This window comes from Symphodus melops, assembly GCF_947650265.1.
Source record: "Symphodus melops genome assembly, chromosome: 5".
Classification (NCBI taxonomy): Eukaryota; Metazoa; Chordata; class Actinopteri; order Labriformes; family Labridae; genus Symphodus; species Symphodus melops.
In genome coordinates this window covers 7194218-7206612 of record NC_136695.1, presented here as the reverse complement: position 1 = coordinate 7206612, position 12395 = coordinate 7194218, and the positions used below count along the sequence as shown (strand labels likewise).

At 39.1% G+C, this 12395-nt stretch overlaps 1 protein-coding gene across 5 annotated transcripts in view; it reads left to right on the top strand.

The window, feature by feature from the left end:
* vps13b (vacuolar protein sorting 13 homolog B) overlaps positions 1–12395 on the top strand; it is a 265939-nt gene that overhangs the window by 131911 nt on the left and 121633 nt on the right. For all 5 annotated transcript variants that reach the window (XM_079344752.1, XM_079344753.1, XM_079344751.1 and 2 more), the window contains 3 exons: positions 3026–3226; positions 7531–7702; positions 9529–9643. In XM_079344752.1, the coding sequence (XP_079200878.1) occupies positions 3026–3226; positions 7531–7702; positions 9529–9643 (488 nt within the window). The remainder of the gene's footprint in view (positions 1–3025; positions 3227–7530; positions 7703–9528; positions 9644–12395) is intronic.

Below are 12395 nucleotides of genomic sequence, written 5' to 3'. Positions count from 1 at the left end.
GTTGCTCTGCTTGTTTTGGTCAAACATTCTGAGGTTCTAAGTGGAGGAAAGAGGGGAATTGTAAGACTCAACATCATTGTTTTGGGTTGTGTGATTATATTTTAGTAAGAGCATGATGAAAACAGACAGATTGGAATTGGAACATTTCTCCGGGTAAGGTCTCTGGGTTGTTTTTCAATGCACTGTTAGAACACTATGATCACATTTATCTGTGCCATTACATGTTTTGTTTTTCCCAAATTTAAAAAGTTATATTACATTTAGTTTCTCAGTAAACATTAAGTTAGGGCAACCTTTGGATTCGTCACACTATGAAATCTTTCTGACCCCAGTGATGAGCCATGATGACATTGATGAGGGTAAGATTATCAGTTAATCCTAAAGCTGTGAAACTTTACAAGGGATCAGGAGAGCTTGTTGTTTATCGATCAAAGTGTCTTTTCTGCTTTAGTGTGCCTGTGTCAAGCGAGGCTTGGATGGCTTATTGCAGTAATGTGATTAGTTTTATTAAATTTCAAAGATCTAATAAAAAGTTTTCCTTTCCCTATTTGCCCTTTTATCAATCCTTTTGGTGTTGGCGTGTCAAGCGGTTGATGTTAATGCACAATGAATAGTCTGCATTTAGATAGAAACACTGACTAATGTGCAGAACAGGAGAAGTTGGATGAGCTAAGTTAAAATACCATTTGAATATAAAATCCACAAATTAAAAAAGGATTCAGCCTCTTACTTTGTCTGGCATCTCGAGTGAAAATACAAATTTTTCATAGATATACACATTTCCAAACTTAGAAAAGCAACTGCAGCTCAGAAATCTAAAAAATGTAAAGTATGTCATTGCTACTCACGCATGGAAACATGATTTGTGTTTAAAAAAATCAATGATCAAACTGGGTCAGTCAAAAAATTTGGGAGCAATTTGGGGTTTAGTATCTTACCCAAGGACATTTTGACATACAGTAAGACTGCAAGAGCTGGGGATCAAACCCCCAACCCTCGACATGTTATGATTGTACTGTATATAAATACATACAACCATCACTAAAGTTTGCTTAATCTTGGAAATATATCAATTAACAGCATTTTAGTGACCGCATGCATGCACACAAACCCACTCATACTTACACACTCAAACACATTTATTAACATGCTCACTCTCAGGCAACATACACACACAACAAGTGTAGGATTTTTCAATTCTGTTTGTTTTTCCTATAAACTCCTCACAAATAAAAGCCCATGAACACCCACCATGTGCATGCTCTGTACTTGATGTACTGTATACATCAAGATGTTCAGGCCGCAGCGGCCTTACAAAGTCTCGTGATCTGCAGGTGACACCAGGCCTCAATATAGTTTGCTCACTCCCATAACTGCCTCTATTTCTGAATGACATGAAGAGTAGAAATCCTGAGTTCATGTAATCATGCAAGTGTGCATTTGTATATTTGTGTGTCTTTTGTTTGTGCATGTGTGTGAGAAATCTGCAGACCAGCCTGACAACATTGGCTGCAGGGGGGGGGGGGTGATTAACACGTAACAACTCTTTGTCATAGCCTTTTAGTTACTTTTTCAACATTTGTTTCAGCTTACATTCTTCAGTCTCCTCTTCTGTATCTGCAGCAGGTGTGCTGTTGGACTTCCAGGTCCACAACTCTCTGCAAAGTGCTCTTAACCTATCTCCTCTGTTGGCAGTGCGTTTTGGTAGGGTATGGCAGACAGCTGTTGGCCCTTTCCCTGGACAGTTTCTGGATCAGCATTAGTAGCTCTTCCTGGACATGTTTGAAATAGCCCAGCTGTAATGTATTGTGCTGCCTTTCATTTGATTTATGCTTATTTATGGAAGTCCTCCCTGTAATATGTGTGGTAACAGGCGAGCATGAGTGTGTTAGAGTCCAACAGAATGTAAAAATGTGTTTTCAGTAGAAACATTTTGTGTGTGTGTGTGAATTCAAGGATTTCTGTGGACTTTATATGCAGAGCTCTTCAGTGATTGCTCAGAAGCAAAGCAACGGAAAAGCAGACACAAGCTTTCTCTATAAAAGTGTCGCTTTTCTCCATTTCTTTTTCTCTCTCTTTATCCAACAGAACATCAAGTCACTGCATTGATAACTGAAAGCATCACATCACATTCCCCTGATTTCCACAAATGTTCTCCGCTCTTGTTTTTGGCGTTGTTGCTGTTTAAAGCCAGGCCTCTTTTCATGTGAGCACATGATAAATAGCGGAGAACACTCAACGCTTAGCTTTCAGTTTTTCCTAACTGTGGTGAGTTTTTCTGGGGAATATGATGACACAACTTAACTTTCCTCCGTGGGTGTTTCTTTGGGAGTTTTGTTGTTATGGATAACAAATTTTTGCAGTGGAGCACGTGTATGAGCACACTGTGCCATTCAAAGAACGACACTGATCACATAGGTATTACATCACTTAGTTAAAGGAGGTCTTCTAAAGGACTAGTACAATGTTTGAATCAATGCTAAAGTTGAAGAGTAAGAGAAAAGCGAATGGATGGTGCTCTATTTCTGGCTAGGATTTCCTTCTTCTCTCTATCCTTCTCTTTCAATTTAAGCAAGTTTAGTGACACGTAACTACAAAGCTGCCAAGCCAAATCAGAGTAATGGCCTGAGAATTCAGAACTACAAGAAAACTCCCCTACGCAGCTGTTTGAGTCAGATCTTGGCATACATACATTTGAATGTTGTGCCAAATTTTAAGACTACTTGTGACGTGTACCTGCTTTTGCGGCACTTCCTGGCACAGTGGTCCGAAAACTGTAAGTTTATCCTGCTCTGATGCCATGGTCATTTCATTGTGCATATAGCTGTACCTTCCAGGTATCGTATGGTATCCCATATAAGCATTGTTACATTTAAAAAACAATAAACTGACATGAAAATCCTGCCTCATGCTATTTCTTAATAGAGGACACGTTGATGTGTTTTATACCATATTACTGGCAGCTACACAAGTCCTTCCAAATACTCCAACTTAAAGTGACTTCTCTGCTTTTGTCACTCTCCAGGTCCAGCTTCTGTATGAGCTCCTTCTCAGCTGGAGCTCGACATGGGCTCGTCTCCAGAAGCATGGCATCTTGCGTCAGACCTCCAACATTCCAGAACCTGCTACTGCTGCTTTGTCCTCTCCAGTGCGCAGCAGTGCCGGAACGGCCATACCAGACACCAGCACATGCAGCCCCTCTGCAGACTTTGGCTCCCCCACTGAGGTTTGTTGATTTGAACCAGCTACGACTTTTATTTTTGAAGCTCTGTGGCTTTATGGAAGTCATATTTCTACTCAAACATTTTTTTTAGAAGGACATGTCTCTTATTAAAATCAGATAATAACACAATACATGCCACCGCTGCAAACGCACCATTGAACTGGATGGGTTTTTTACCACTAGGTTATCCTTTTCCTGTGGCTGTTTTCTCCTTCTAGAATAGGCATAGCAACAATGACTACTATAGCTGCATGCCTATAGCCTTAACACTATAGATACCTGGGCTTTCTGCAGATAGGTCTGTTTGTGTTAAGCAGCGACATAGAATGAATAAAAAAATAACTGTGGCCGAGTGTTTCAAAGGCAACAAACTCAAGATTTAAAGTTCTTGGGCCACTTGGGCCCTTCCATCAATATTACCCCCCTGAGTCTACCATCATACTGTCCTTACAGTCAATTAAGCTGTCTTCAATGAGTACATAAAAATGAAAGAAATGTACAGCATGTCCATGTGCATTTGTGTCTGCATTTGTTCTCATGTGTTTAACACGCAAGTGTTCTTGCGTCATTTGTGGACCCACAGAGGTGGCAGCAGCTCAGTATGGCAGTGGAGGCCCTTTGGTGTAGTGTGTCTTTAACAAGGCCACAGAGGCCCCTGACAGCCCACTTGTCACTGTTTATCTAAGTACAAACATTGGCAGAAGTGTTTAGTCCTCTGGGAGGGTGGTGATTGAGCAAGAATGTAGGAGCTGTTTTGATAAGTCTCAGCAGTAGTGGCAGCAGTCTCTATCCATTCAGCCGACTCCCCACCCTTCTTCTCAGTCTTCTATTCCTTGAACTATATCCCCTAACCCCTCTGCCCTACAGCTCCTCCCCAGTTATTCACCCAGCTTGAGCCATGGCACCAACTTTTGAACATTACCATATTTTGAAAAGTGCTTATTTGATTAAGCCTGATTTGCAATCCAAACAAAAAAGATTCCCAAAATGTTAAAGCATTTTTAAGCACTAGCAAAACAAACCCTCTGTAATAATGACTCGCATTTATATACAAAGTTTTATTACATTATAATAAAAAAGATGAACTTTTTTCAGAACTTTATGGAGGGAATAAGGTCCTTCCATTTATAAAGGTCTTGCCCTGGTTTTTGGGCTGTCTTTGGCTCAGTGGTAGAGTCAGTTGAAAGGTCAAGGTTTCAATCCCCAGATCTTTGTCATCTGTGATGAAGTGACTCTGAATTGCTCCCACTGCTATTAAGGGTATTTAAATAGATATAAATGAGATTAGTTAATACTGATGGACTGGTGCTTGGAGTTGTCAGAAGACTGGAAAATTGCCAGATTATTTCTCTCCATATTCTTGTTGTCCCTCTCAGTGCTTTACTCTGTGATCCATAGCACTTCTAATCTTCTAATCTATTTTTAGAGTTTTAGTCTGTACACCGGTACTTTACTATAGTTTTCCTTTCAGACCCTTTCTTGCATCATCAAACTTATCCTTTGCACCCTACATACTTTTCTTTTGTAGACCTTTTCTTTTGTTCTTTTTTATAGTCTTCCATTCCTTCCATTTTTCTTTGACACTATCTGCCTGCTGTTGTCTTCCAATGTTTTGGTCTCTCTGATGAGCAAAGGCAAACTCTGCAAAGAAAATAAACCTGGATCTTCCACCAGTTTATAGCACAGAGGCCCAGGAATTAAATTGTATACTCTATAACTTGGCTTGGGGTGGTGTGGGAAAAAAGCTCTCTGTTAGGATGTGTGTGATTTGGGCCTGAATCTTGCAGCTCAGGAAGATAGCAGATCGGCCGAAACCAAAACACCACATCTGTTCTTTAAGGGCTTATCTTGATTAACTGAAGAGGTAGATTTGTCCTACACTGATGGAAACATGATGTTTTGGTTATATGTGGAATTTATTTGTAATTTTAACTTTGGTGTTGTTTTGTTTTGCTAATATTATGTTCTTCTTTGAAAATGTAGCGTGGGTGTGCACAATACGTCATTGACTCTTATTTTGTGTTTCTCTAATACTTTCTCCAGAATGCAATGACAATAGTTGGATATTTAAGGATTTTGAATTGATAGAGATCTTCTCTCTACATCTCTCTTTCTTAATGTGGGTTTTCTAGTTGGCTAAATTTCAAGCTAGGCACTTTAAGTGTTAATTTTAGATTAAGACAATACAGTTGTTAAATTGGACAATTTTATTTATTTTTATCCTCCAAAGCCAATCACATTTGGCAAGATATGTACTGTAAGCGGAAGGTTCCAACTTCTGTTAATAATTGGACTCTAAAAAATCATGGTTATCAGGCTTTTAAAAATTCCTGTTTGTTCTGACCATTATAGAAAACAATTTGTGATTGACTGAGAATATCTAAGTGACAGCATCGGTTTTGGCTGGGAAGTAGTAGCAGTCGGATGTCCGATGCTCCAGCGGTAACCACGCTACAGTACACAGTGGTTTGAGCTTCCCACAACCCCAGTGGCTTGCTCCTGTTTCCACTCATGACATTACAGAGCCTAATCCTACTGACTGGCCATAACTGCAAACTAAACAGTCCTCACCGCACACACACACACACACACACACACACACACACACACACACACACACACACACACACACACACTTTAGTCCCAAACGCATAGTAACACTGCATGACTATCATTAGGTGTTAGATTTTTTCACTAGATATCAGATATTAGGGAACTTAGAGATTTAGTTTACTATATTAAGTCAAGATCAAGTTGTGTATCTTAAGATTTGAATGTGTTTATAACATTACATTATACTACTATAGTAAAGTATATATTTGAGAAAAAGGGAGGACTGTCTTTTCTTACCTTTTCCTAGCTAAGATTCAGATTTTAAACAGATAACCCTAAACTAATATGTTTCACTCCACCTTGTCTTAGTTTTAGTGACAACTTATTCTTCCCATGAAACACGTGCTTCCAAGAAGTTTCTCGTACCCACATAGTCTATAACATTTATCTATTTTTTTAAATCTGCATAAATTGTTGATTATGTATATGATTTTCTTCTGTCAGTATTGAGCTCTTCTATCAGTCATCTTAACTGTGGGATTGAATACAATTTTCTAATTAGCATGGGGCCCTCATCTCTCCACCCAGCTGTGGACCAGGAACATAGTTCTCTCATCTGGATCCTCTTTAAGACACTGTAATCAGTCCAGCATCTGTGGGGTTTCTAATTGAGATGGTTGATAACCTCCTTACCAACCACAGTCAGGCTTGATAACCATGACACAATCTGTCATTACCGCACTGTGATGGGAGAAGCTGTGGAAAAAAGTGAAACTGCAATGCCAGTGCTGAAAACTGCCAAAGTGTTTGTTTGAAAGCTTTTTTACTTTCCAAGTCTGCCCTAAAGATCCACATTTGGAAAACAAATTCAACCAGGAAGTGTCAGAGAGAAATAAAAAATGTCCCTAGTACTGTCATCCGCTGTACTTGCCAAACCCCCAGTAATGAGATGAGGGCTCACAGAGAACATCCTGCTTTCCTCTCAACCTCACCGCCACCCCCTCACTGTGTTCTTCATTTCCCTTTCCCTCCTCGACTGCAAGACGTGTGTGTCCTGGCACACTTCAGGGAAAGCAGGCCACGTGGGTGCTGGTGGCTTATTTTGGGGTTTACCCCAGTGACAGCTCTGCACAATGGTCCTTTCCCCCTACATCAGCTCAGATCTAAGTAGAGTTCTGTTCACCAGACACTGATGTCATCCAGGACCTAAAAGGCTCAAAAGTTGCTGGTGGTTGCTTTGTTATGGCTACATGCACAGCAACAACACTTTCAAACGTAATCTTGTCCTAAAAACATATGGTTGAATAGAACAACAGTTACAACACAAACATTCAAATTCAAAAAACTTTATTTGTCCACTGGGGGGGCAATTCAAGGGCACACAGAGCAGTAAAAGAACAACAGTGCAGATATGCTAAAAATGTAACAACAAATACAGCGTCACGTTTTTATTTATATTGGTTTATTATTATCTGATATTTTTCAATAAAATGTAATTTCTTGTTTTGTTTTGATATGGTATAGTACATTTGCTTGCGATCTAATCTTACTAAGTCAAATGTTTGGTGCTAATGGCTTCTTAAAATTGGCTCAAACTAAAAAATCCCTTGCAGTTCCAGCTTAACAATACAAATATTTTTTTCTTTTTTTTTTAATTTCTAAGTTTAAAGCTATGGTGGGAGAGTCCTGTTTTGCCTCAAATTAGGCCTTTTATCTTCACACCCTTGATTGTAAGGATTCTGTGTGGTTTACAGGGTGACTCAGTTCCTGCAGGAGATGACAATCAGTTTGCCGACACCATAACGCTGGAGCAGAAAACGAGCAGCATTGGTGGTACCAGCGGTAAAGTCAGCCTTTGGATGCAGTGGATGCTACCTAAGGTCACAGTTAAACTGTTTGCTCCTGAAACAAGCACCAAAAACACAGGTACCCCAACTTTAACTCAATCCTCACTGCTCTCTTTTAAAAAGAACGATGACATTCAAAGGATAGTAGTGTTTGTATTACAGAATTATGATGACTTAATGATTTGCTTTTCATGAGATAAGTCTCTGTGCTCGACATTTGTTGAATCACAAACAGAAATCATTTAAGAAATGACTTGATGGATAGCAGATTGTAGCATTAACAAAAAAACTATGAAGTTGTTAATGTAACATAAAGACATGATTCATCTTTATTCAAGACAATAGAGAAAACATTTAAGTGTAGAGCATGGCTAGCATTTTAAGCAAAAGTGTCAATGTGCAAGTAGATTTCTTCAGGAAGCTGTTCAAAGTTTTTACAGTCACGCTAATGCAACACTTATGTCTCCTAAACAATACAGCATCAACACTTGTACTGTATTGACACTTTCTCAAAGAAGTAACAGGCGGCTGTGGAGTAGGAGAGATAAATGGAAAGACAAATAATTATATGGATGATGAATGTCAAGAGAACCACCTCTTGTATCCTTGAGATTTACTGCTGGTGATGAAAGGCTAGATTTACCTTTAATTGGTGTCTGTAATGCTAAGCATCTGCCAACCAGATCACCCAGCTTAAGCTCTTCAATAGTGGAAATGGAATGTTTTGGAGGACCTCACATAGATGGTTTAACTGAAAGCTATTTTAAATAGGCATTACTTTGGATTTAGCTTTAATGTTAGCCATCTGAGTTGGGAAAGAAACTAACCATTGGAGTTTCAGTCCACAACACATTAAAGATGTTAATGAAAGCAAGAATTGTGTGTATGCAGTATATTAAATACCTAATATCCTAAGTATATTCGTGGAGATAAGTAAGCCACAGATATGACTGCAGACAATCTGCGATGATGTAATGTGTTTTTCAACTGCAAAGGAAATAACATTCTTGACTCTCCAAAGAAATGGAAAACAGCCATTCCAGACACATTGGCTCTTGGTTAAAAAAGCTTTTGTTTGAAAATCAGAGGTAAAAAGTCAAGGCACAAATCAGTGGTACACTTTTAAATCTAACCTTAGTCGACTAGACAGGATGGGTTTAGAAAACTCTTGCATCGATTTTAACACAGACTGTTGAGATGATGAATTTCAAGGATTTATACAATTTTGGAAGAGTTCCTTCAAGTGCACTCAATCTAAAAAGTCTTTTTTTTAATTAGACATTAGAAAGCCCTGTGTTTCAGGGAATAACAATGAGGCAGTCGTGCAAAAACCATAGTTTCACATGCAGAAAGTCCATTTTTCCCACACCAGCCTATGATTGGGGGACTTTTCTTGTGGAAACAATGACAAACAACAGTTAGACTCACAGGCTTGTACCAATACACAGTAAATAAGCGTTTCTATGAAGGTTACTCATTCTGCCTACAGTGAGTGAGTTTGGATTCTCACAAGGTGCATTCAGGGTTCATAAATTTGAACAATTACAGTAACAGAACAATAACATAATTTTACTGCAGCAGCTGGAATCAAAAGCAAGGCCTGGACAGGCTCAGCTACATTGTTACTCCTTGTCTAAAAAATAAAAATCACAAACATCGATGAAGTGTCTTCTATTAAAACCGTGTTCAACTGTTTAACCAGATTACCAAGTGCAATGACCTTCATACAGCACACAAATACAAATGATTAATATTGTTGGGTACTGCTTACCTGCTACATGTTACATCATAACTGTAGTAAAAGAAAACAACTCAAGAAGTTTATATGGATATACAAATTACTTTGACTGATTAAGTTAATTTTTTGTGAAATGTAAACCTTTTCTGTTCTTGTGCATCTGCTAGAAATCTGTGTCATCGGGGAACTGGAAGACCTGAGTGCCTCAGTAGATGTCCAGGACGTATACACTAAGATCAAATGCAAAGTTGTCAGCTTCAACATCGACCACTACAGATGCAGGTAGAGTACATCTTATGTGAGTCGACATCTATTCATGAAAGGTTATGGAAACATTTCACTCAGCAAGAAGGTATGGCTTTTTATGACAATGTCTACATTAAATAAAGTAGCAGAAGAAAGAAGACCTCTCGTTGATCACAAACTGACACATCGATCCTCTCACACTCATATATACTAATCACACACTTGTTTTTGCAAGCCAGCCAGTTATTGACCTACTGATGGTTGCTACTGTTGGTTCCCACAACCTAAATTGTGTAGATGAATGAGCAACTAGACTAGGAAAGTAGGTGGCCACTTGGGCTGAGAGACTATTTGATAGCTGCCGACTTTAGTATTACCCTAGACCCCTTTAAGGTATGTCATATCACTTCAGGTCAGAGAAAGACTGGGGCACATTTCTGGCAAGCTTCTCTTAGATCTCTCTGTTTTACTGTGCTTTACTGATAAATATTCTGTGCATATACACGTTATTTAGGATATGATGAATAAACCTAATCCAGTGACAGTGTCACTTGTTGGACAGTAATTATCGGGTTTTGGTGTCAGTAGTCATAATATCATGCTACTCTGCTCTCCACAGGTGTGTGTAAAATTGCCTTCGAGACAGAGCCAAGCCTAATCTTTTTACCAGACCTCTATACACTACTAAGTAGATAATGGGACAATTTTCTCATTTCTAGGTTATTCATTTTAAATTGGCATTTAACAACCTGGTCCCAACACACATTGACTGAGCCAAGTTCTGGCAAGCAGAAGCCCTTCAACATCCAAGCCAGGTTAAAGTCATGACTGTTTAGGACACAGTGGAAGGCCACTGGGCTTCTGTCCCACTCTAATCTGTATCTTCTACATATAAAAGCACACCCACAGCGATTGGAGTCCACGTAAATCATCTTGAATAGATAATTGTTTCGTATTTAATCACCCAGCCCAGGTTATTTGTGTGCATTGGGTGAGGTTAAATCACAGTTGACAGGAAAAATGTGTCATCTGGCCTGAGCTGCCTCACTGCTGAGGAATGAATGGAAAGTTAGATAGCACAGGGAAATATGGGAGGTTAACGTATAGTTGAATATCTGATTGTATCAAAATAGAACATGATCGGGTGAAGGAGGTAAGGAAAATAAAGTAGAGGTAGTCCTTAGAGAATACAAAATAAGTTGGGGCTGAATCATGTAGGTGTTGGCCTCACTCATCACAGAGCAGCGGAAGTAAATTAAAGAGAAGGAGGTGATGACCGATTGAGTATTAAAACTCTGTAGGGGGGTGTTTCCTGTCCAGCGGCAAGTGTAGGAATTAGGAAGCTTCTTTTCCACTTTAGTTTAACAAGGAATGCAATGGGAACTTTCTAAAACAGAGAGATGCCCCCGGAGAGAGGATGGCCGGTGACACTTCAGCCTTATTTGCTTCAAGGAGCAACTCACACAAATTGGACCTGATGTCTTCCAGCTGTTCCACAAACGTCTCGGAGCAAAGGATGACTGGATGGGAGCAATGCAACAAAATAGAAAGTGATGATGGAAGAGATGAAGAGTGTGGGGGGTCCATATGTATCTTTCAGTCTTACAGCTGAGAGAGAAGATTCCAAAAAGAACTTCAAATAGGCCCAGAGAGCAGAGAACAAAGTGACATACACACACCATAGTTATGCAGAAACCACATACACACTTACTGTCGCAGTAGGCCTACTCTCTCATGGAGTGCGAGTGTGTGTTTTTGTTTGATTTGCTTATTGATTTGTTTATTTATTTATTTTTTGGGGGGGTGAGTGGGGTTAGAGTGTAAAAGAAATAGCGCAGACGGTGTTGAACCGTTTCAATGTGTGTGGTGGACATGTGTTGTGAATTACTTAACTTATTAGAGAAACTGTAACAACACCATGCACATGTATGTCCTGGTCTTATACTGTGGGATTTATATTTTCTGCAACTCATGAATATAAATTGTCTTATCAGTCTTCTTATCAGCTTCTTTTGATGTCTTCTTTACAGATGCTTCCTGCTTTTAATGGATCACAACAACAAAGACTGAAAAACATTTACAGCAAAAAAAATCTGCAAATTATTTGTTTATTTTTTAAAGTGGCGTTTTGAATTGTATTGAGCTTTAAAACTGAGATCAAAATTTTAATAGAAATGATAACTTTTCATATTTAATTTACTTCAAAGTTTGAAAGAATTGTTCTGAAACATTGATAGAAATGTTAACATGAACTTGTAATCTAATTAACATTTTGGGTGATTTATTCAATAATGAAATGTTATTAGACCCTGCATTACGATTAATCCTCAGTACTCAAGTTAAGCTAGACATTGTGTGTTTCTCCAGGCCAGGGCAGGGCTGGCACTTTGGCCACTATGAAGGACTCCTTCTGCAGTGCAGAGAGACAGCAGTGGTGAGGCGTCTGCCTATCCCAATCCAGTCATTGCTGCCTAAGGCCTCTTTAAACTGTGCTCTGCTATTCTGGTGCTCCTAATCAAATCTCTCACCTCTGCTCATGCTGGACAGACTTAGAAAATATGAAAGTCTTACGGAAAAATGTTGTTTTTGGCTATAATGCGTATATACACCTTGTATTGATAGACTCAAACATTTTCAACATAAGCATGTTGACATTTAGTGTTAAATTTGTCTGTCTCTCCAGTTGGTCTGAGTGGCTGAATAATCAAGCTGATCAAATCTGGTGATAACTGTTAAGAGCCTGTGACCCTGTGCAAGAGGAGACAAGGACACAGGCCTCCATTCTTTT